This window comes from Coffea arabica, chromosome 6e (assembly GCF_036785885.1).
Source record: "Coffea arabica cultivar ET-39 chromosome 6e, Coffea Arabica ET-39 HiFi, whole genome shotgun sequence".
NCBI lineage: Eukaryota > Viridiplantae > Streptophyta > Magnoliopsida > Gentianales > Rubiaceae > Coffea > Coffea arabica.
In genome coordinates this window covers 3174367-3197476 of record NC_092321.1, presented here as the reverse complement: position 1 = coordinate 3197476, position 23110 = coordinate 3174367, and the positions used below count along the sequence as shown (strand labels likewise).

The following is a 23110-nucleotide window of genomic DNA, read 5'->3' as shown; positions in this document are numbered from 1 at the left end:
GATTGAATCTTTCCTCCACACTAGACCTAACTAAAAGAACGACGCTCAATGGTAACAACAGCTTTTAGCTTGATAAAAGCCCATAATAGTTGATATCAAGCTGTTTAAAATAAGCCCCAAATCAATAAGAATGTAGCAGAATAAACCATGCAAAAAGCAATAACAACAAAAAACCAAAGAGAAAAAAAAGGATTCTGATGCTATCTCAGTTGCAGCTAAGTACTCGCGGCAACCTTAAAAACACAAGTCCGGAAGATGTTTCTTTTGATTAATTGAGAACAAAAACGTAACAATTGTGTCGAGTTGATAATGAAAGGAAATAAAATGCAGGAACGCAGAACAAGCTATGGGAAGTAGACAGGCCAGTTGAAGTAGTACGAGTCTCGTACTTCTTTGTCCAACTCATTCCACTGCAAAAACAATCAAAATGAAATTCATAAGAACCAGAGAAAGAACTACTAGCAGCTACTGTCCACCCACGAGAATAGAAAGAAGAGGGCGCTCAAACCATGCATAACACTCTAATCAAATCATCTAACTGTACCAGGCACTCCATCAGTTGAATGGATTCAAATGCATTCATTACCTTGAATTTGTAGGGCTGTCCCTTCTCAAGTGCTTTCTTCCAGTGATACTGCTCAAACAGCATTGCCTTGTCATGCCAACTATGCATTAAAATCACAAGTAGATCAAGAGTCAGAAAACACGCTCTAAGCATTCACAGTGACAAGGCAGCGAAGCCCTAAACACAAAAATTGGAGAACAGATCCAACCAAGAACTAATCTAAAGCTGGTAACAATCATCAATTTTAGGAGAATCTGTGAAAGGCCAAAGAAACCGTAGGAGGGGAGAGGTCTCGCCCTTGAACCTGGACAGACCTCTTCCCTCTTCACATGAAGCAAATGCATGCCTCTCTACTGCTCCAATTCTTTGTCTCAAATAATATTCTCAGCCTATCTATTTGTTACATATTACCAGGTGAAAGTACGACGACCTTTTTGCAATTTCTAGTGAAAAATGAGGTACAGTCTAAAAATTTCCGGCTGTCTCCAAGCTGCCACTTGATTCAAGAAGAACTTACAGAACAATTCAAATTGCAAGACTCACATGCATGGAACTCTCTCTTTCATATCGTAGAAATACTACAACATACCAACAATTCTTGACATAGATATTCCTCTCAAAGTCCTACCTTCGATATAGCATCTTTTAACTTGCATCAAACCAAAACAATTAGATGGAAATTCACCATAAATAGCTATCTAATAAGATAAGAAAGAGTCAGTTATGTTATTCCCAACCCATAACAAATGAAACATGACTGTCCCCAGATTGTTGCGTGCTATCTTGCTCTCTTGCTTAATGGATTTCACCATTAGCAAGATATGTTTGCTTGCGACCGTGTCCTTCATAAGAACCTCTCAGGGAGATCCTAGAGTATAAAAAAGATTTCAATAAAAGTTTATGCACATAATGTAAAATGTAGTAGCAGTAGTAGTACATTTTATACTTAAAATACACTTGACAGATTCAGCAATGTGTATAATCAAGTAGATAATAAACACAAATAGCTTCACCAATAGATTTCGGACCACAAGTTCTGTATTTGCACATCTCATCAACTTAAGGTCAAATCCTGGTAAGATTGGAGTAATCCAACACGAGACCATGAAAGGCTTGTTTGTCATATGCAGACAATCAAGGTTAAAAGAAGCCCTAGCTACTAAGAACACTAGTTTATTATCTACTTGATTATCCACATTCATATGAGTGGCGAAAGGAAGGGGGGAGTTTACTTGAACTGATTAGACAGTGTCCACATGTAGGGATTGGTCCAGGTGAGAGCAGAGAAGATGGCGGATCCTACCCATATGTTGACGAACCGATCAGGGTCGGAGTGGGGGACTCCCGGGTCACCTCTGTATGGACTCCCAAAGTACTTCTCCATTTTCACTCGTTTTTTTCTTTTTGGGCCGCCTCCCTCCGCTTCTTCTTCACTGATTTACTTCTCTCTCTGTGCTCCGACGGATTTTGGTGGGTTGGGCAACGAACCGCTGCCTTATCCAGAGTTAATAGCAATTCGCAACCTTGGAAATATTACTAATTCCCTAAATGCTACTCAAATTATACACATTTTACAGTCATTGCCCTTTTATTGCTATGCATTATACGTTTTCTTTTTTTTAGAGACTATTGAGAGGTCAAATTTCCATTTCCATTTTCGTTTTCCCAATTTTCCCCTTCTTAGGTTTTTATTTGGTTTAGTATAAATAGATTATTCTCGAGGACAACCGCCCTCAATCAAGCCGTTTAATCTTGCAAGAACTTCATCGAACTAAGCTGATTCATACTTCAAATTTTTGTTGCAATGAATCTACACTAATGGCAGAAAATATAATTATGAATCTAAACTAAATATGAGTGGGCAAGAAAAAAATAATCATACAAATAACAAGGCTAACGAGAAATCTAAATCTAACATAATAAAAGTAAAAATCTTTCAAATCTACAAAATCATATATGAAAATTTTCAAATCTCATACAACAATGACAAAAAAAAAAAGAAAACTCTCCGCAAGGAAATCCTACCAGGAGATACTCTAGAATAATAAACTCAACTACTAGTTTACCAAAGTTATAACCTAATTACCAAGCTAAATAAATTAATAAACTCGCTCACTTCATGATTAAACTTGCAACTAAGCCAAACAAAACATTCTTACAACTTTCAAGATGTCCAAACAAAAAGTTTGTTATAAACTTAAGCATTCAAGGGGTTTTACTAAAATATTTAGAGTGAATCTTATACACAATTACAATGTATATACGATCATCATTAGATTCATGACATATGTACAGAGTTAAATTTTTAATTTAAATTTTACATAATATGCTCAAAAAAGATTAACCCAAATATTTATGGAGATGGTAAATTAGCTTCAATTATTGGAACTACGGATGCGTGTCGAAATAATCTTTTAGTGGATAAGATAAATTGAGAAATTGGTTTTTTTAAAAAAAAAGGGGGGTTAGGACTTAGGAGAGGAAGAGGACGTCCTGCCCCTAAAATAGTTGGTGTGATTGAGGGGTGAAAGGCAAATACGGCAAAACTTGAGAGGTTGAAGTGTCATAACAACACTGTAGGATTAGACATTGAAAGATCTATAAATAAGGCCTCTTCACCTTCTCTAGTTTTGACTTGTCTCCCGAATCCCTCTCCTCGGTACTCATTTGATCTCCTTCCTCAACTCACTCACCAGGAGCAGGGTTTATCACTCACTATTCGTCTATAAACCCTAAGAAGTTATCCTTGAAGCTCCTCCCTTTTAAAGCTTCCTGAAACCCTAGAATTCCATCGCAGATATATGGACTGGACGGATTCATACATTCCTACCCATCACCTCATTGTTGCAATTTTCAAATCCACAATTGTGTCCTGCCACCGTCAATTTCAGCGGTAAGTTCTCTAAATCATACCGAATATAGATTCACGGCTTTTCTTTCAATCAGGTGTGTGAGAATACACAACGGTTGATTTCTGATTCGCTTTGAATTCAATTACGAAATCTAGGGTTTTTGTACCTCTTTCTCAGCACTTGCGTCTATTATCATTGGAGTCAATTTCGTTAAAATATTGAGCTGAATGAAAGTTCTATCGATTCGTCCAACCCCCTAAATGATTCAAGAGTTTTCTGAATATGAGCGATGGAGGCAATGAGGAGAGTGCGAGAGAGATAGACAATGTAATTGATATTAACCCTGCTATTAGCCGATCGGGCGCCAATGAGTTCGGCCGAGCAATTGCAAAAATTGCGGTGGCGCAGATATGTGAAAGTGTGGGATTTGAGAGCTTTAACGAGTCAGCTCTCGAATCTCTTTCTGATATTGCAGTTAGGTATCTTTGTGACCTAGGGAAAACCGCAAGTTCATATGCTAATTCAGCAGGCAGGACTGAGTGTAATGTGTTTGATATAATTCAGGGGATGGAAGATTTTGGGCTGTTGCGAGGGGTTTTGGGTGCCTCAGAGGCTCCTAATTGCGTCATAGAATCTGGTGCCTTGAGGGAGATCATGGACTACGTTGAGTCTGCTCAGGAGATTCCATTTGCTCAGCCTGTCCCCCAATTTCCTGTTGTCAGAGCTAGGAAACTGATACCTAGTTTCTTGCAGATGGGCGAGACACCAGAATTCAAGCAAATACCAGATTGGCTGCCTGCATTTCCTGATCCCCACACATATCGACACTCGCCTGTCTGGAATGAGAGGGTGACGGATCCTCGTGCTGATAAGATTGAGTTAGCTAGGCAAAGACGGAAGGCAGAGAGATCTTTATTGAGTTTGCAACAGAGGTTGGTGTGTAATGGTGATGTGATAGCATCGACCTCTACCACGGAACCTCATGATAGCAGGCTGGAAATGCAACCTAATGCAAGTGAAAACCCATTTCTTGCCAAGCCTTTACAAGCTGGAGAGAAAGATGTCTCTCCTGTCATTCTTCCTGATACGGTTAGGAATCAAGCAGATGGGGAAAATCACATTTCTTTGTTGGAGGCATTTGCTCCAGCTATTGAGGCAATGAAGGATGGGCCTTCTGAATCAGGACATGATGTGGAAAAAACTCTTCCAGACAAAAGACCTGCAGTCTGTTTGGAGTTCAAAACTGGGAAAAAGGTTTTAGGTGATTTGTTGGATCTGAGACTCAGAAACAGGGGTTCTGGAAGAACAGCATCTTGGTTTGGCCATAATGATGAGAAAGATGACAAAAAAAGGAGAGCTGAGTTTATACTTAGGCAGTCTATGGAGAACCAACAGGAGCTCACTCAGTTGTAAATTAGTACATTGAATTCTTTGCTTGTTGAGAACTATCATACTTCGTTCAAAAGAAGAGCTGCGGATTAGACTAGAGCAGAGATAGAGGCACACAGTAGTTGTACTGTTATTGTGATGAGAGTCCATGTGGGGATCTGAACCCATGTGAGGCATTTTTGAGGTATGCTTGTTCTAATTTCTTAAGGCTGTACTATTGCTAGGATTGAAATTTGTTTCTTCAAAATTGATATTTATTTCATTTTCTTCCAGGGACACTTAAATGTGGAGTAGATGTAGCTTGTCATTTTTTGGATGATAGTGATTCACCCACCCTACATGCTGCTGTTGAGTCGTAGCTCCATTGCTTAATTTTCTGTTATGCCTTTTCCTTCGTCACTTTCATGAACTAATTGTCTTCATTAGAGACCATTATAATTTTGCTTAATTTATTTGTGTGGATACTGAACCCATGCTGTTGGGCCTTTATGTTTGGATAGGATATTATTTGGGATAATTTTTTGAAAAAAATACTATAGCAATTTTTGATGTGGTGTATGTGAGATAAAAAATTAATTGAAAAATGTGTTGACGATGTAAGCAAGTCAGTGTATGTAAATAAGGTGCAAACCAAACAATCATGAGCAATGGTGATGAGCAGTGTTTGAGTAATCGTGAGAAGCGTCAGATAAAGTTGAGATACACTATACTTTTAAGAGGGCATTTGATCATGAGATGATGCTTTATGTCGATTGTAAATAAAAGATGTAATTTTTTTTGTTTGTTTAGCTTTTGACTTGACTAATCTAATGGAAACCCCAATCCTGATGGTCACTTGGACCCGTCTTAGAATGATGATCTGATCTTTTATTCACCATCTGCTTCCGCCCGCATAGTTTTCCTCATGTCTTAAGGTTCGTCTAGCCTCTTCTCCAAGTCCAAACTGAGAGCTCCGTGGTCACATCAGTTGTGTATGACGTCCGAATTGACCATGACTAGCGATGCCAACAATGGTCATCTTGGTTACAATAGTGTTTGGATAGGACTATTATCTCAAATAATATTTCGCTTGCATCATAAACACATTTCCCAACTCATCTTTTTATATTCTCAACCATCTTTTTATTTTACATACATCACATCACAAAAAGTGCTACAGTAATTATTTCAAATAATATTTCAAATAATACCCTATCCAAACAAAACTACTTGGCCCTTCTTCACTGGTGTCTATCTCTTTCTTACATTTTAAAGGCTCAAAAATTAATTCAATTTTTGATTTCAGGCTTCAACCCTCAATTAGCACAATTCACAAACAAAAACCATCCGTTAACCGCTTCGGCGTGGTCATAGTAGATTTCCAGCAACAGATTGTAACGTAGATGTCCATATGCTATGGCCAAATGGCAAAAAGTAGAATTCATCTACTCTTTCGTCGGCGTGGTCATAGTAGATTTCCAGCAACAGATTGTAACGTAGATGTCCATATGCTATGGCCAAATGGCAAAAAGTAGAATTCATCTACTCTTTCGTAAAGGAAGACCGAAACTCGTGTAGATATCCATATGGTATAGGCAAGTAGAATTGATCAACTCTTCGTACAGGACAGACCAAACTCGATCGGTACTAGGACCAGAATTGCTTCCATTTACGTAGGTGGCTTTTGGCCTACTACACCATGAAACATACAGAGCGTTCTGAATTTCATTCCACTATGGTGGTAGCTGTTGGCTTTTGGCACAATACGCCATGAAATATACAGAGCGTTCTGAATTTCACGGAGAGAATACGAAGGCGAATGCTCAAGGTTCCATATGAACTAGTGTCATTCAATTAGTTTTTTATTATTTGCTTACAAGAAGCGTTTTAACTTTGTAAGCTCGTAAACTAGAACCATAATTCTAGCTATCATGTCTCTTATCCTTTACACAAGTTGAAAAGGCTGCAGAAGGAAATTTTTGTCTGGAAGCTGAAGATTTGGTTGTTTCTGAAAGTACTAGTGCTTCTATTCATCAGTTCTGTTGATGACCAAATTTTAACGAAACATTAACTCAAGGCACAAGACTTGAGCCTTCTGATTTGTTATCTCAAATTGCTTGTTCAGTAATATAGTATACAAGTCCAATATCTTAGAAGATCAGCACAACTCAGAAACGGAAATAGTAATGCTAAAAAAAAATCAGTGCCAGATATTTCCATCCATTACAAGGTCCATGAAATCCCGCATATGTTATACCTAGCTCCCCCGTGGCAACAATGCAGCTAATATGCATATAGGTCCCCTGTCAGGATATCCAACGCACATCTACGATCCTCATCCAAAGCAGATCACTTCAATTTTGCATCGATTCCCATAGGAATTGCCTTTCCACGATGATTGAATATCATAAAATCTAGATTTTCAGGTAAAGCAACCACTCTGCATCATGGGAAAGGGTCTGACGTCAAATATTAGGACTATAACCAATTAATGGCACGACAAACAAGGAACATATGGAGCAACAGTCGTTCAACAGGCAATCTCAATGAAACGTGAATGCCAAAACCAGAAGGTTTTTCTGGTGCACACGTAAAAAGGGTTGCACATCACATTGCAAATGATCTAGAATCACACGTCTTGCACCTAAAATATTTTGTTTCTCAATCTTCTCAATCTTGTGGGAAGGCCCAATTAGAGGGGAAGGAAGGGGGATCGAGAAGGAGACATTTTCCTATTCATCTTCTGTGCGATTTCAACTATCGGAGCGTCCTTTGCGAATCAGAACTGGCCCAGCTATCCTAAATTTTCAAAACTATAGAGGGAAAATTTTCTGGAAGGTTTGTCAAATGATGGAGGTACCCGTATGAAAAATCCCAACAATTAGCCTCCCAGCTAATTGGTGTTGCAAAAAAGCATGGTTCAAATGCTGGGTAAGTAATCCCCCCCAAAACGTACATACCACAAAGGTCCACTGTGATGTAAAGATTGGTCAAAAAATGGAAATTTGAAAAGCAAAAGTCATAATCGATTAACCCTACTGGAATCTGGTAGTAGGTGATTGGTTAAATTATCACACAAAATTGAACTTACATGTATTGCGAAGCATATTACTTCAACTAGTCCCCTTTAGCAATATTCATAAAATGGCACTGCTGAATACAAGTAAACAAACAATTCATATGGTATGGCACACAGTTCATACCACTACTTTCCAACAACTTGACAAGCCTAATTCAGAGTTTCAATAAAGCGTTGACATTGAGATGCCTATTGTGTACCATAAAAGATTAAAAAAAAATTTGAACCAAACTGCAGTCTTTTCCTTCTTCAGATCTAACTTCTTTTTCCAATGATTGAAAGGTCCACAACTATATTAGAAATGATACTGCATAACTTTATATAGAACATAATATTAGGGTTGTTTATGTCTCCATCCTGTTTTAATTGTGCCTTTCTTCTTCCATTGCTCCTTATCATGTACCATAGAGAATGGTTGCCAAGATTCTCCATCTGATTTTAAGATACTTAACTGTCACTAGAGTCTGCGAAACCCATATGGAAAGGACACTCTAGCAATTATTCTCAAAAATCTCATACTCTTGCCCAGCATATTTATTGCCTATTCTTTCTCAAATATATCAAGCATAAGCATTTTATTAACAAAGGCTGTTTTACCATTGACACAGTTTCATTAGAAAGATAGAGGTTGCACAATGATTTCAGGACTGCAGCCTAGAAAATGGAAGGGTACATTCAATTCATCTGCATCAGTTTTGAGAAGAAGTCTTTAGATGTTTTGGTCTGCATAAAACTAGTCTTACTGTAATGTTTGTGCAAGTCTCATGAAGCGTAAGGAACTTGGAAGCTCAAATTAGGAAGAATGTGGTTATTTCCAATGCAAAAGATGTGTTAGAAAGAGTACTGATGGGAGAAGGAGAAAAATGTATATTACATTAGCACGCATCTTTTGAACGCCCTACTCCCCTTTAGCAAAGATCCCATCTGGCATTTAAGGGATCAATTTCAAAAAATGCAAAACTCACTCGTCTCCCCCTTTTGGACAATGCAATGAAAAGGTGAATGAATAGTACAAAGAATTGTTGTAGTATCACACTATAACTGTGCTTACATATCCATATAATCAATACATTGGTACTTTCTTGTATCGACTCATCTCCTATATGCCATAGACTATATCTCCTATTCAACATCCGGCAGGACAAATTCAACCAAAACTAATTATCACAATTAACTCCAACAATGGTTAAGCTCATATCCACATCTGAATTTTAATGCACCCAAAAGATCACCAATTAACATAGATTCCGCACGAAATCCACTGAAATTCAGCACATATACGTGATAAACTACAAAAACATCACATAGTGCAATCTAAATGCATACATCTACACGTTGCATCACAACCGTTATTACTGTATTCATTTGCAGCTAAAAGGAAAAAGAACCACCACCTGTTCTCATCGGAATGAGGAAGTATTGAGAGGAACTTGCCGGGCACAGTCAGTGCTGCCCACATGCATAGCATTAGGCCAGCAATTAACTCCACTACCACCTGTATTCAAAAATACCAGATCCATTCACACTAAATTATCAGGCATAAAAACATCAGTTGTAATAAAATTGATGGGAGTGCGTTACTGTCTTAAAATTCTAGCTGTGAGATGTTAGTACCATGATGCTCTGGTGGATGGGAAGGAGATCCCCCCACCCCAAAAACCATAACCAGTGAATTCCATCCAATCTTAATATGTAGAGGGAGATAGATAGAGAAGAACTAAAGAAGGGAGGGAAGAAAGTTACGTTAATAGGAGGTCCTGAAAACTCCTCCTCGGTGATCTTCAACAATGCCCTGTCTGAAAATTTAATGGAGAATTATTGAATTACGAGAGAAAATTTTAGTCTTGGAATTTACGAATATAGCCGAGATCCGGCTGTTCAAGGGTGCAGGGAAGTTACACTGGATAGTAGAGTAGGCAGCGTGAGAGAGAATCAAAACTCCAAGCACGCCAACGACGAAGCCGACGCCCATCCTTTGTAGTCAAAGACCGGATCTTCAGCGGGAAAGGTCTCCAGGAGCTGGATATATCTCGACGGCAGAGGAAGGGCAGGCGAGAGTCAGCCGAAGGGCTTAGTTTGGGAGTTTAGGATACAAAAGAAAACAAGGCAAGCTCTACGAGAGAGTTGAAGGGAAGGGAAGGATTGTTCGAAAATTTTGAGGGTTACGGGAATGATTTTGAATATAAAAATTATTAAATATTTATTTAAGAGTTTTTTAAAGATAAAATAAATATTTTTTTAAAAAGTTGATAAATTTCATCAAAGTTTTTTTTCATTTCCTTCTAATTTGAATGAAAAAGTTTTGACGATTGTGTTATTCTCCTAAATCCTTCAATTCCTTTTCTTTTCTTTTTTACAAGTTTTCTTTTTTCTCTTTTTTTTCTATCCAAATCCTCAACTCCCAAACGAAGTCAAAGTTGAATATATTTAGTTACGCTTTGGATGATGGAAAAAATTCTCGTTTCCTAGAAAATCGAAAAGAAAAGAAGTGGATAACTTTCAAAATGTCTTCCCATTTCATAAGATGATTTTTTTTTCAGTATTTACTTTTAAAATGTTAACTTTACATCAATTGTAATTTCAAATTAGCAAAATTTAGTTCTAATCCAAGTTGCTGGCTGTTTTTTTAATATGAAATTACTACATGACCTACATGTTGTCATTTTCTTAATATTTACGTGCAAAAAAAATCAAATTTTATCTTTTTAGTGACAAAAATGAATATAACTCGATCAAATTCTACATTTTTAGAGGAAAAAATAAATATAATTTGTGTCAAATTCTAATTTTTGTGGGGACAAAAATAAATGTGAATAAAATTATTTATTTGACTACAAATGGGATTGAACCTTTTTTCTCCTAAAAAAAATTATGTTAAGTCATGTGATAGATTCAAGATAAAAAAGGGTAAAAATTTTAGATTGAAACTAAATTTTACCAACATAATTTTGTAAGAAATGTAAAATTAACATTTTAAACGAAAGACAAAAAAATTCATTTGTCAAAATACGAAAGATGTCTTGAACAATTTTTCAAGAAAAAAATAAACAGATTGCAGAGGATCCAAAGGAGCGGCAGTTCTTCCGACCAATTTCTTGACAGAAAGCAAAGGAAACTTGTTAGAAGCCTACAAAATATTTTCTTATTTGCGCATTTTATCCTCACAAAAATCATTGAATAAATTTTTAGTAACATGTTCCCGAACTGGATATGTGTATAAAGAGTTATCTGGGCTTCTTTCCTTTCCTGAAACCCCCGAACTTGCTGTTAATGTTGCAATAATAATTAATAATATAATTGGAATGGTTCTCAGGACTGTATCCAGTCCGACAGTAGTGTATATTAATTTTATTAATTTAATGTCCGGTCGGATAAACTGCTGCAATTGCTGAAAAGACAGGCTTACATCACGCAGGAGTCTGACTCCTGAGAGGACGAAGAAGTGATGAATCAAGCTCTTGATATTTTCCGGTCCTCAGGATATTGTTTTAGTCGCAATCCGGTCTTCCTCAACTCCTCCAGAAACTCACCAGCGTTCCTGCTGCATAAACAAAACTTTCCACAGGAACATCTTGCAGCTCCTTTGTTTGAGAAATATCGCCGTCTTGTATGTTCAAAGCGAGGTTAACTTGTCAAATGTTACTTTTTAAGTATAAGTTCTTCAATTAAATAGCGTGGTTAATTATGTTTCCCCTTCTAATCACAATATTGGCTTTTTAGCAGTTAATAGCAAGCCGTTCATCCCTACTGAGTCAAATTCTCTCTGTGTTGAGGTATTTTCTTTCCTTTTTTAAATTATTTGTGTTACTTAGCAAAAGTAATTGTCATAGCGCCGGAGATAGGACGTGGGTTCGTTTTAACGTAAAATTTGGGAGATGTACATTCTATGCAACACTTGTGTGTTTTTCCTTTTCTTCGTACGAATTGTGAATGAGTGTTCCGAGTAATTTTTAGGCTTTTTTAAGACTTAAAACGAATCTTAAACACCGATACGTTTGTTTTGACGAGTTGCTTAAGTTGGTTGTCTATTATTTATTGCACAATTGCTACCTATTATTTATTGGACAATTGCTCTTGAAATCCGTATAGATAGTTCTGAAATTGGATCTCTAAACTATTGAAGGTACATATAGTGATTCAAGAGAACTGATATATTCTTTGCGTGTATATATTTTAGTGCTATGTGTTATGATGCGATTTGTGAGAGGTGAAGAGCTAGAATTTTGATCTTTATGATTTGATGTTGGCTGATTTTATCTTATGTTTTGATGAATGAACTTTTGGGAGGCAGTAATTTTGGTCTTTCTTCGTTTAACACCATCTGTTGTATGGTTTTCTGATCTAAGTTGCCACAAAAAGGGAGGTTTTTGTTGGGGGGGGGGGGATGTTGGCGGTGCAATGAGTTGAACTGGAGGAGGAGACATTTGACTGTGTTAATAGAACTTCAGTTGCTTTATTGTTGATATTTCTTATGCATCAGTCATTACTTTATATTTTGGCTATTAGTTTAGCTTTTCATTCATATTGCTTTTAGGCTGAAACTTGTGATGGAGCAGATTTCAGTGCGGTACCTCATGTACAAACTCTTAGAGAATTCCCAAAAGAAGAGCTCTCAGAAAAAGTTGTTATGGTCAGATTTGATTCCAAGCTTCTATTTCAGCAGCTTCAGGAACGGAAGATCCAATGTGAGAATGCAGTTTCTACCATCAAGTATCTACATGAAGCAGGTGCAAAGGTAATTCTAATCAGTAGCTGGGATGCTGATGATGAAAATACTATGAAGATTGTTAGAGCAGAATCAATCGCTGGTATGATTATTCTGATCTCTGACCAAATGTTCTTCTTGGTTCTCACCTCTCCATCCTTTCTTAGCACCATGTAGCATGTTAATAATTAAATGAATTTTGATTGTCATGAAAATGCCCAAGGTTGGACTTTACATGCTCGGTGGCTTTTTATGATGGTAAGTGGGGCATGTCTTAAATCAGCCAAGAAAAACAAAAAAAAAGAAAAAGAAAAATATGTCTAATGGAATGGTTTTCACGGGATGATGTGAAGTAGCGTCTAAAATGATTTTTCCATTGTCTCTGTTTCAGGAGCTCTTTCTTCAGTTCTTCAAGTCAAAGTTGTGCCAGTCAAATTAGTTACCACGCACATTCACTCTGCTAAACAGGAATCTAACATCATTCTGCTGGAAAATCTTTTTCAATTTAAAGAAGAACCTGCAAATTGTAAAGGGTTTGCCAGGCTATTGTCATCTGGGGTGGATATCTTTGTAAATGATGCCTTTTCTCAATCTCATAGAGTTCTTGCATCAACTGTTGCTATTTCTCGCTTCTGCTATGCCTCTATTGCTGGATTTCACTTTGAAGCTGTTCTTTCTCAACTGAAGAACATTACCAAGACCAGCCAAAAGCCCTATGTTGCCATTGTAACAATCTAGATGTCCTTTTGCTTTAGAGTAAACTTCCTAGTTCATTATCATGTGCAGTAAGGTCTCTTCTCACTCTTTGTGTTATTATGACAAATGCTGTGATATTCAATGCAGATAGGAGGAGGGAATCTAGTAGAAAAAGCAGCTGCTCTGCGTCTTCTGGTGTCTATTTGTGATGGTCTGGTGTTTGTTGGTAATATAGCTTTCCAGATAATGCACGCCCTTGGATTACCTCTGCCAATGAAACTGGTGGAACATGGTGCTACTGAGGAAGCACTTACTCTAATCAATTCTATGAAGTCAAGGAGCAGAGCAGTTATTGTACCTAAAGATTTTCTGTGCCTAAATAATCTTAATCCAGAGAAGTTGGAGATATTTTCTGCTGATTGTCTGGTAGATGGTAGCGTTTTTAATCTTTAGAAGGGCAATATTATATTAGCAGCAATTGGAGAACAATGTGATGCCACATTTATTTATTTCATAGAAATGATATCTATGTTTATCTTTCCTCATTGTTGCCTATAAGCATCTTCATATGGGTCATCATATTCCTATCTCAAAATATGGTGTTTGTCTTGGGTTGGAATATATTTTATCAGTAATCAAATTCAAACAGTGTTTCTGATTCCATCTGAACAAAAATCAAAGTTGGAGGGTGTAGTCTTTCACAGTTTAATATTTCAAGAAATGTGAAGGTTTAATGTGTATTTTCTCATGCATATGTTTTTCTGTGACTAGGTTGGCAACCTGTTGATCTTGGGCCAGAGTCACTGGAGGAAATTGCCTCATTGGTTTCAAAATGTAAGGTATGTTTTCATCATCTTTTTTATTTGAGTGAGCTTACGCATATAAATAAAATTGATGCCTTGTGTATGCATAGCTGTGATAATAAGGTAGGAATTAATGATTGGACCACAGTTCTATTAGGAAGATTCTGAACTTAATTAAATCAATGCATCAATTGAAGGAAAGGTGTATTGGGATTTGATACGTAGTCTTAATTGTTATAATATTCTGGGAGTCTCGTGTATGCTTTTTGGTTGTCTTAACAGATGCGTGTTTTTGTAATCTTTCTTTCATTCTTCTTCTTCTTTGTTATTTTTTAATTCTTATTTTATTGTCTCACAGAAAATATTGTGGATCGGTCCAGTGAGATTTGGGTTGTCACATAGCGATGCTGGTGAAGCATCAAGATTGGGAGCAGTGGTTGATAGGCTGAGGAGTCAAAACAACTTGGAAACAATTCTTGTTGGAAAAGTGGCTTGCACAACAGTTCTGGGATCCAATCTGAATTATAGTGTTATTGAGAATGCTTCTGTTGTGTGGGAGTTTCTCAAGGGAAGAAGTCTTCCTGGCCTGATGGCGTTGGACAGAGTATGCTTTCAAAATAGATTAAACTTTTATTGCCTTCCATGCTTGCCCTTTTGTTCTATTCTGTTGCTCATGACAGACTAAATGGTTCTGTTTCACAACTAGAAAGTCTGTATAGTTGTTGATGGATGATTTCATGTCTCATTTTCAGTTTAGACTTCATTGTTCCTCAGTCCCTCCTGCATTGCTTTCTCATATTAAAAAACCCACACTACATGTAAAATAGGGCCTTCTCTTTCTGAATGGCAAACTCCTATAGCTAAATTAAGTGAACAAAATTTTTCTGGAGGTCATAGTTAGTGCTAGTATGAACTCTTGTTTGTTCCTTGATGATTAGATTGTCTAGCAAGTATTTCTTATCATCTACACTCTATTGCAGAGTGTTTTTGTAGCTTGGTGGAGCAATGTGTGCAAGACTTTCTATTTAACTGCTGTTATTGATTGTAAAATTTTACGGCTCAGTTAAATTGGTGGTCCAATCTAATTTTTGTCACGACGAGGAAAAGTTAAGGAGCTCTTGAAAAGACCATGGAAGTTTTGCACTCCATTTGGACCTTATTTGATCAGTTACTGGGATTGGTTAACAATTAGGTAGTTTAGTGAATTTTTATCTAGTAACGGTTAACATAGGCGTTATTTTGGTTGATCAGCTGATCCTGGGTCCACAGTTTCTCTGGCCTTTTCTGTTTCCAAGTGACATTTTGTTTCCTTGATTGCTATATGTTCTCGGTGCTGCCTTTTTGTATGTTACAGAACAGTCATCCTGCTCTGTTAAGTGCTTTATTGTCTCTACCACTTGAAATGATGTGACACCTACATTTGCGTTTGCATAAATGTAGTTGGCAGACGAGAAATTGTAGATCATTTAATATTTTAAATGCATGAGATCATCTGGATGACAAAGGTAGATATCCTATTCACAAGCACTGAAGACTGAATAAGCTTCCAGTGTAAAAGTTGATTTCCTGTTTGGTGTTTTTGCAGTCATATCCATTTGACATAAAGTGGGATGGAGTTTACGATGATCCAACTCGTCCTCTGGTTGTTGATGTTGGAAGTGGTATTGACCTCTTAGCTAGCAGTATATTTTTTCCCTTGTATTACTGAACCATGTCTTCTCTGAGGAAAAAATTGAAGTGGATTATCAAAGTTTTCTAACTGTAGTCTCGTTTTGATATAACTAATAGGATTAGAATACTTCAATTAGGACGCTGGATGAAAAGCTTAAAACCATGAACTAGACGAGTAGAGCCAGACTTTTAGTTTTTGGTGTCTGACATTGGGAGGTGCAAATGACAGGAAATGGGTTGTTTCTGTTTGGAATGGCAAAGAAGACGAAGGATCTGAATTTCTTGGGACTGGAGATTAATGGAAAGGTTATGTGGATTATGAATTTTCCCCTCCAGGATTTTTCAGTTTTTGTATTAAAGATTTATTGTCTCTTTCCTTGTCTCAGCTGGTAAATCGATGTCTTGAACGTGTTCTCCAAACTGGCATGAAGAATGGGTATACATGTTCTTTCATAAACCACTATTAAATATTTCATTGCACTTTCGGAAATAGAATTCTTTCATAAACCAAATTATTTTTGCAAAATAGCACAAAATTTGTCTACAAACATTTCTATAACTTTACTGCAGTATTGCGTCAAATTAGAACATTCTCTGTTTCCTTTTTCTTTTTTTTAGGAGCACCGCATCATGCACTGATATTTAACACAAGTTTATTTCATTGGTTACATTTGATGATTTATAGGCTCCATCTTCATTTTAATCATGTAATAGAGTATCTACTTCAAAATTCAAGTTCATGTATAATTTCTTTACATACATTGCTGTGCCTCCAGGAATGAATATGGGGTGCTGCATCAGTCAAAATCTTCATTGTATTAAGTTAATTAGCTTAATAGGAGTCTGTGTGGTAGGTTCTAGGTCTCATAAATTTGCTTTGGATACATTGTGTTTTCTAAATAAGTATCTGTGGATTTACATTTTTTCCCCTTATATCTTAGGAGGCAATATGTACCTCTATTGATAACCTTAATGTTAATGTGTTTTACTAGCATTTTCTTTTTCATCTTATAGATACTTCATTAGAACGAATGCAACTTCAACATTTCGCTCCATTATCTCAAGTTACCCAGGAGAATTGGTTCTTGTTTCAATACAGGTAAATTTAGTAATGGAGCTCTAGATGAACTCAGTGGAACTTGGTAACCAGCTTTCATAATCCGCTCTGTTCAATGATTGGTAAGAGTCTGAAGTTATTAGAACATTAAACATGTAAAAAGGCCTTCTTTGAACTTGGCTCAATACGATGAAGCAGGATCCCGACTTGACATAAATGGTTGAAGAATCAAAGCTCGTGAATTATTTTAACAGACTCAACAAAAGACTGCTCTTAAATTTTAACAATCTTTTGAACCCATTAAGCTGAGCTTCATCTTCCTCTTCACGGTAAACTGTTGTCTGAGCCAGAACAGAATTGATCGTCTCATCCTTGGAATTGTTTCCACATTTCAATTGATATGCCATTCTGAATCTAGTGATTGTACCAAATAAAATTTTCTCCTGAAGCAAGACTCTTGGTAAACAGTGTCCAAATCCAGACTTTAACAAACCTGAACACCGGTGGGAAATGGTGCAGAGGTCATTGATTGAAGCAATTGCTGATTTGCTTGCTTTGGATGGAAAGGTACTAATGCAACTGCTCCTCTTAAATTTTGTCTGCCTGAAACATTCTTGGATCATTGCACCTAGTATTAGTCTCTGTTTAAATCAGGCTTATTACCTGATTCAAAAGTAATTCAAATATGCTAAGATTTGCAAACAACTGGAACCCAAGAGCATATTATGTTCATGGTGCACATCAGAGCTGGCCACTTTCTTGATCTGAGAAATATAGTTCTGCACCTCTTAATCTAGCGTCCATCAAGGATATCTGTGTACGAGATTAATGGGCAGCTTAGGACATGACATGAATAAAATAAAGCTCGTCTACTTCAGCTGCTTTGCTTTCACTTGAAACTATGGTATTGCTCTTTGCTGTGTGATTTTGGTGATGGGTGAAGTGTCATCGTTGCATTAACTTTTCCAGAGTACGATGGTCTCTTAGGGAGTCACTTAGGCTTTGCTGGTCCATTAGCTGAATAATTCTAATCTGTAATGTTTTGCATGCTCGAAATTAGGTATTTCTTCAGTCAGACATAGAAGGAGTTGCAATAAGAATGAAAAGCGAATTTGTTAAGTATGGTAAAGGCAAGATCATGGTTATGGATGAGTCAGAGGATGCTTCATGTTACCAAAGGCAATGGCTGAATGAAAATCCCTTTGGGGTTCGATCGGATTGGGAACAACATGTTTTAGACCGGGGTGCCAATATGTATAGATTACTTCTTTCAAAACCAGCCATAATTGCTGGAAGTACTTGTAGAGGGTAAATGCATTTGCAACACGATTTTTGCAATTGGAGAAATTAGCTCATCATTTTTGCAACGGCAATGTGTCTTTTCTCTTGTGCAGCAGCAAAATGTGTCTTTACACAGGTATCTTTTTTCTTAGTCAATAGATCATTGTTTTCAGTCTTTACTCTAGGAGTAGTTGGTTCATTCTTATCGCAGTTGACATAATCATTTCTGAACTTTGTGGCAGGATCAGAATGTGGTTTCAGGGCTAGAATCCAAGCACAAACTTATCTAGGATTGATATAGATATATGGTTGGTAACCTCTTTAAGCTATATCATCGTTTCAGAAGGTCCCCTTCTCTCACTAAATTTGCAAGAATCGAATGAGATTAGGCTTGCGCCTTTCATCTTATAGATGAAGTATACCTTTTACCTGTAAAACAGATGTATGCTTTGTGTATTTGGCTTGCCCCATATCGGGCAGGTCGTGATCCGTACCGCATGTTTAAATATTCACGAAACCAGCACAAACCACAAATTACCAAGAATTTTTTTTTTTTTAAAAAAAAAACAGCAATACAGAACAAAAATTACAAGATCTAATCCTTCAATATGGCTTATCTTTATCTCAAAAAACATTTCATCCAACTGTAGAACGATGATTTGACCATGGTGAAAATAATTGACTCAAAATACTTTACATAAAAGCAGAAACTTCTAAATTAACACAAGCAATACAAATGGTCTCTCAAGTCTCAACCAAAGGAAGTGCAGTCAGATAAAAGCTGTGTTCCAACAGTGAACAAAAAAAAAAAAAAAAGTGGAAAGAAGATGCGCAAGAACAAAGCCACAAATTAAAAAACCAAAGCCAACCCACTAAATTAGCTAACAACCAAATGAAAGACTAAAAAAAAAAAAATCACAGAGAAAAATGAACAAATTTCTGAGCTACTTGAAATACCAAAAAAAATAAAAGCATGAAACAATGAAGGAAAAAAGCATGGCAAAACTTAACAGTCAAAATCTCACCTTCAGAAAGCAGCAACGAAGAAAAAAATGCAAAAATAAAATACCGCCGACCACTGCTCTCGAGGAGAACATAAAACCAACTAGTAAAAAACAACAATGAACGGCCAGCAGAACGAGGGCATAAATGACCACCGAGAGGAGAAAAGTCATTACACAACAACTCAGCACCGCCACCTGGCACAAAACACGCACTAGGCTGCACTAATCGCACTCAAAATACCGAAACTACCCAGAACTCTCGGACATAATCACAAAATCACCACCGACAAAATGGTCCACTCTCATGCAGAATAAACGCAGAGTCTAAACTCCCATGATTTAATTTCACTTTGCACCCTTTAACTATATCCAAACTCTCACTTTGATCCCTAAACTTTAAATTGAATATTTTAGTCTTTAGACTATAAAATTTGTTCCACTTTAATTCCTAAAGTATATAAAATTACTTCTATTATAGTCCCTAAAGTATATTCACTTAAGTCTAAAATCTTCTCTGCTTCTTCAATGATCTTAATTAAATGAGGTAAAATTTATAATTCAGAAATTAAAGTGTCTCTTTTTAAAATTTAAAAATTAAAGTGAGAATTTTGATATAGTTAAAGGGCGCAAAAGAGGAATTAAACCCCCGTTCCATCCCTAGGTTTCTTTCTGTTTCCTCACTCGCTCTCCCTATCTTGCTCAGGGATAGAATGGCGCTGGGATTGATATTAGGGCTGGGAAGGTCGGCATTCAGGAGGAAGCGGACATCTTCACTGGATATTCTCACTTCCAAAAGAGGCCCTCGGGATTACTATAAGGGAAAAAATTGCAAGCCTACTGGTTTCCACACTCGCAAAGGTTTTCCACTTATCTTGCTGTGGCTATTTTTTGGTGAATCCTCTGCTCTGTGTATTTTGAAATATTTTAGGGATTATGAACCTATCGATGAGAACTTTACAAATTCTGCTTTTGAATTAAAAAGAGACAGAATTAAAAGATGTGCAGGTGAGGTTTTATTGGTTAACAAAGTTGATGGTTAAGTTTTATTGCAGGTGGCTATGTGGTGGTGCAAGAAAAGCTGCCTAACTATGTGGTTCCCGATCTAACGGACTTCAAGGTGCTTCACTTCTATCTTTAACAAATCGTAAACACTTTATTGTCATGAAGCAGTAAGAAAAGAAAAAAAAAAGTAGGTCTTCAGTGGTCACAATGGATGCCTTCCTAGGTGTTCTAGGATGATGAATGTTTCTAGTAGCACGGAGTGATTTCTGAATAGATTGTACGCTTATTCTGGTACTCATGCTGACTGCTCTTTTTCTGCAGTTGGTCTTGAGGTAGTTCTGAGTCGGGCTGAAAATCTACAGAGCAAAATAGAGTTCTTTTCATTCCGGAAAAGGATGACGTCAGTGTATACCTTGCTAGGAATACATGGGTATTGGATTGTCCTCCTGAAAATGGGTGAAACATTGAATAAGGGACGGTTTTGCATTTTTTGAATCATGGCGACGTACGTATGTTGGGTATAAAGATAGCTCTACATTTCGCAAAAACCTGTTTCTTGTTGGGAAAATGACATTACATTTGACGTTTTTTTTTTCTGTGATTGGAATTTCTTGAGGAAGCAAATTAAGCTTGCTTGATTTGTCTATTACGTCGGATTGGAAGCCCTCAGTTATTTCAGTGTTGGTTAGTTCTGAGACACTGATTAGTTTTAGAATAGGAAAAAGAATGTTCTGCTTTTTAGAAGTAAGTATTTAGAAGTTGGGGATATTGTTACTCTTCAAACTGTTTGGAGATGCAAAATAAGCGTACGACTCTCACATGTTCCCTGCTTTACCATGTAATTTCCTCCAACCCTAGCTCGTGAAGGTGTCGGAGAGGTTATAGTGTTTCCTAGTAAAATGTATCTTGAAAGTTTTATCCTAAACCCTATTAAAATGTATACAGAAAGTGTTATCTTGAAAGTATGACAATCTCTGTCTGTTCTCCTATATATCGCTTATATCTAGGACATTTCTGTTGAATGTATCCTCATTTCTATTGTTTAAATGAGTAGAGTCCCTAGAGAGCACCTGTAAAGAGCGTATTATCAGATCATACACATTAAATTGTTATCCTAGTAGTGGTTAATTCTCAGAGATTAGTGCTCTTAATTGTGCATTGGTAAGTTTGCCTCCGGGTTGATGAGACTGCACATGCTTGTCTCTTTCGCATAAAATCGTATTTCCGCTGATTTATTGCATGAATTTAAGGTTGTTTGTAGTCTTAACAAATATTGATTCTAGAATATGGATGATTGGAGAATATATGGGTTTCTGTCATCAACTCAAAGTGAAGCCTCTTTTCTAACTTTCGTATCAGGACTTGAGCTTCATACTGATTGCCTTTTTTTCTTTTTTTTTTTGCGTGTGCAGCTAAAACCATATGTATCTCAGTGCCCAATAGAAATTAAAGCTACTGAGGGTGCTGATTCATCTAAATGACTTATGGAGTAAGAAACTGTATTTTGTTTACTTGATTAATGTGATTTTGAGTTTCAAACGGTAATATTATAGTGCACACAGAAGATTTATATGTTGACCATGAGACTTGGTGGTTTCATTTCGATGGTAGATGGATGTATCATCATTACGTGACAGTAAAATGATACCCTTTTATCACAGGGACGTGCTGCTGCACTTGGAATGTTAATGTGATAGACGCCATTTTATGCTTGCAGATTTCTTGGGTGTAATTTTATGCTACTTTGTCCGTGCATCCAATATTTAAACTATTCTGCACCTGTTGGGCAGATTTCTTGGGTGTAATTTACTCTAGGAGTGACATTGTGTGTTGAATTTCAAGTAAGCTGTTGGTGCTCTGTTTCTTGTCATAATGGCCTTGGGAGCGATGGCCATCTTAGGGCTGGTAAAAATTCTTGAATCAAATACTGTCTTACTTAAGACAACGGTTATACTCCTTAACTTGAAGAAGAGTCAAAGTATACATTTAAGGCTTGGTTTTTGGATTCTGTCAAGATAAAACTCAAATCTCGGGAAAGCAGTGAAGAATATGATCTCTTTCCTTGCATTTGCAGGTGGAATCCTTTCTTTTACTTCAGAAAATTAATAAGACGCACGCTTATGTAGATTTTATTATTATTTTTTTTAATGTGGAAGATAAAACGGAGTACTTGTGCGGGACATGGAGCCATTTTTTTTAAGACATTAGTACTTGGGCTGGAAAGTTTTCTGCGCCTATGGGCTGGGAAGTTTCTTGTAATGGGCTTATCAGAAGCGTAGGGGCAAGAAGTGCGCTCGTAACGGAAAATCTTTTTTTTTTTGTTTTTTTTTGTGTTTTTCCCCTCTGTTCCTTGTTAGTATGGAGATTACATATTCGCTTCCGTTTGGGCCTTCAGGACTCTGAAGAAAGCAGTGACGATATTGATTTTACTGGGGACACGGAACATTCTAGAAGCTAAGAACGTCAGAAAACTATCTAATCAATGATTCAGGCGAAATGGTAATAATAACAGCAAATTTTTTAGGAGTCAAATAATACTACATTTTTTCAAAAAAAAAAAAAAAAAAAAGGAGTCAAATACTACGTCTTTCGTTCTAGAATTTTCTGAATGAGCATAATTTCAAAAATATCATAAAATGGTGATATCTGCAATCTAAATGAACCCACCTGGGAAAGAAGGATCGGGCGGAGAACTCGCACGTTCAATAGCACGCAAAATGAATTTCTTGCTTTCCAGTTATTTTGTGAATGTGGATTCCTCAAAATTACCACTTCACCTCGAATAAGCTAGAATGAACTAGATTTGGAAACCCCCTTTCTTTGTAGAAAGCTAGAAATTTAACATTGATCAAGAATTTCCCTAAGAAAGGACCAATTTTCCATGGATAAGTCAAATTTGTAATTTACTCGGTAGTAAAAAGGTAATGGATATTGGAAGTATAATTCATTTGGTTATAAGAAAGCTGCTGGTGATATATAATCATCCCGTAGTTGATGATAATTATTTGCTTATTAACATATTTCAAA

At 36.8% G+C, this 23110-nt stretch overlaps 5 protein-coding genes across 32 annotated transcripts; 3 read left to right on the top strand and 2 right to left on the bottom strand.

The window, feature by feature from the left end:
- Positions 1–247: 247 nt before the first annotated feature.
- On the bottom strand, positions 248–2058 carry LOC140009311 (uncharacterized). The gene is made up of 3 exons (XM_072054478.1): positions 1798–2058; positions 587–665; positions 248–410 (listed from the first exon to the last, which is right to left on the bottom strand). Exons 1-3 carry the CDS (start codon positions 1947–1949, stop codon positions 345–347), a joined length of 297 nt encoding a protein of 98 aa, XP_071910579.1. The 5' UTR covers positions 1950–2058; the 3' UTR covers positions 248–344.
- Positions 2059–3149: 1091 nt separating this feature from the next.
- Positions 3150–5275, top strand: LOC113697547 (transcription initiation factor TFIID subunit 8). 3 transcript variants are annotated; one of them, XR_003449893.2, is made up of 2 exons: positions 3150–4990; positions 5080–5275. XR_003449893.2 is itself a non-coding variant. In XM_072054476.1 (2 exons), exon 2 carries the CDS (start codon positions 3700–3702, stop codon positions 4828–4830), a length of 1131 nt encoding a protein of 376 aa, XP_071910577.1. In that variant the 5' UTR covers positions 3150–3458; positions 3595–3699; the 3' UTR covers positions 4831–5082. The 3 variants fall into 3 exon arrangements, 2 of the variants coding, with proteins under 2 accessions (XP_071910577.1, XP_027073016.2); XM_072054476.1 differs by having other exon boundaries at positions 3150–3458; positions 3595–5082; XM_027217215.2 differs by having other exon boundaries at positions 3150–3458; positions 3573–5082.
- Positions 5276–6839: 1564 nt separating this feature from the next.
- Positions 6840–10024, bottom strand: LOC113697300 (membrane magnesium transporter). Its single transcript, XM_027216874.2, has 4 exons — positions 9764–10024; positions 9608–9660; positions 9259–9359; positions 6840–7225 (listed from the first exon to the last, which is right to left on the bottom strand). Exons 1-4 carry the CDS (start codon positions 9834–9836, stop codon positions 7135–7137), a joined length of 318 nt encoding a protein of 105 aa, XP_027072675.2. The 5' UTR covers positions 9837–10024; the 3' UTR covers positions 6840–7134.
- Positions 10025–10880: 856 nt separating this feature from the next.
- On the top strand, positions 10881–18163 carry LOC113696193 (uncharacterized). Of its 22 annotated transcripts, none has more exons than XR_011816727.1 (14): positions 10881–11487; positions 11585–11637; positions 12399–12672; positions 12961–13295; positions 13413–13698; positions 14037–14104; positions 14427–14672; positions 15654–15729; positions 15969–16045; positions 16126–16175; positions 16839–16918; positions 16995–17125; positions 17265–17363; positions 17857–17993. XR_011816727.1 is itself a non-coding variant. In XM_072054461.1 (14 exons), exons 2-14 carry the CDS (start codon positions 11310–11312, stop codon positions 18106–18108), a joined length of 2079 nt encoding a protein of 692 aa, XP_071910562.1. In that variant the 5' UTR covers positions 10881–10982; positions 11280–11309; the 3' UTR covers positions 18109–18163. The 22 variants fall into 22 exon arrangements, 15 of the variants coding, with proteins under 15 accessions (XP_071910562.1, XP_071910567.1, XP_071910569.1 ...); XR_011816723.1 differs by lacking the exon at positions 16839–16918 and adding an exon at positions 16754–16838; XR_011816722.1 differs by having other exon boundaries at positions 16754–16918.
- Positions 18164–19713: 1550 nt separating this feature from the next.
- LOC140009309 (uncharacterized) lies at positions 19714–21941 on the top strand. 5 transcript variants are annotated; one of them, XM_072054456.1, is made up of 4 exons: positions 19714–19972; positions 20134–20198; positions 21496–21572; positions 21695–21888. In XM_072054456.1, the coding sequence occupies exons 1-3, from the start codon at positions 19792–19794 to the stop codon at positions 21562–21564; spliced, it is 315 nt and encodes a 104-aa protein (XP_071910557.1). In that variant the 5' UTR covers positions 19714–19791; the 3' UTR covers positions 21565–21572; positions 21695–21888. The 5 variants fall into 5 exon arrangements, with proteins under 5 accessions (XP_071910557.1, XP_071910556.1, XP_071910560.1 ...); XM_072054455.1 differs by having other exon boundaries at positions 19715–19972; positions 21745–21941; XM_072054459.1 differs by having other exon boundaries at positions 19719–19939; positions 21695–21941.
- The last annotated feature ends 1169 nt before the right edge of the window (positions 21942–23110 follow it).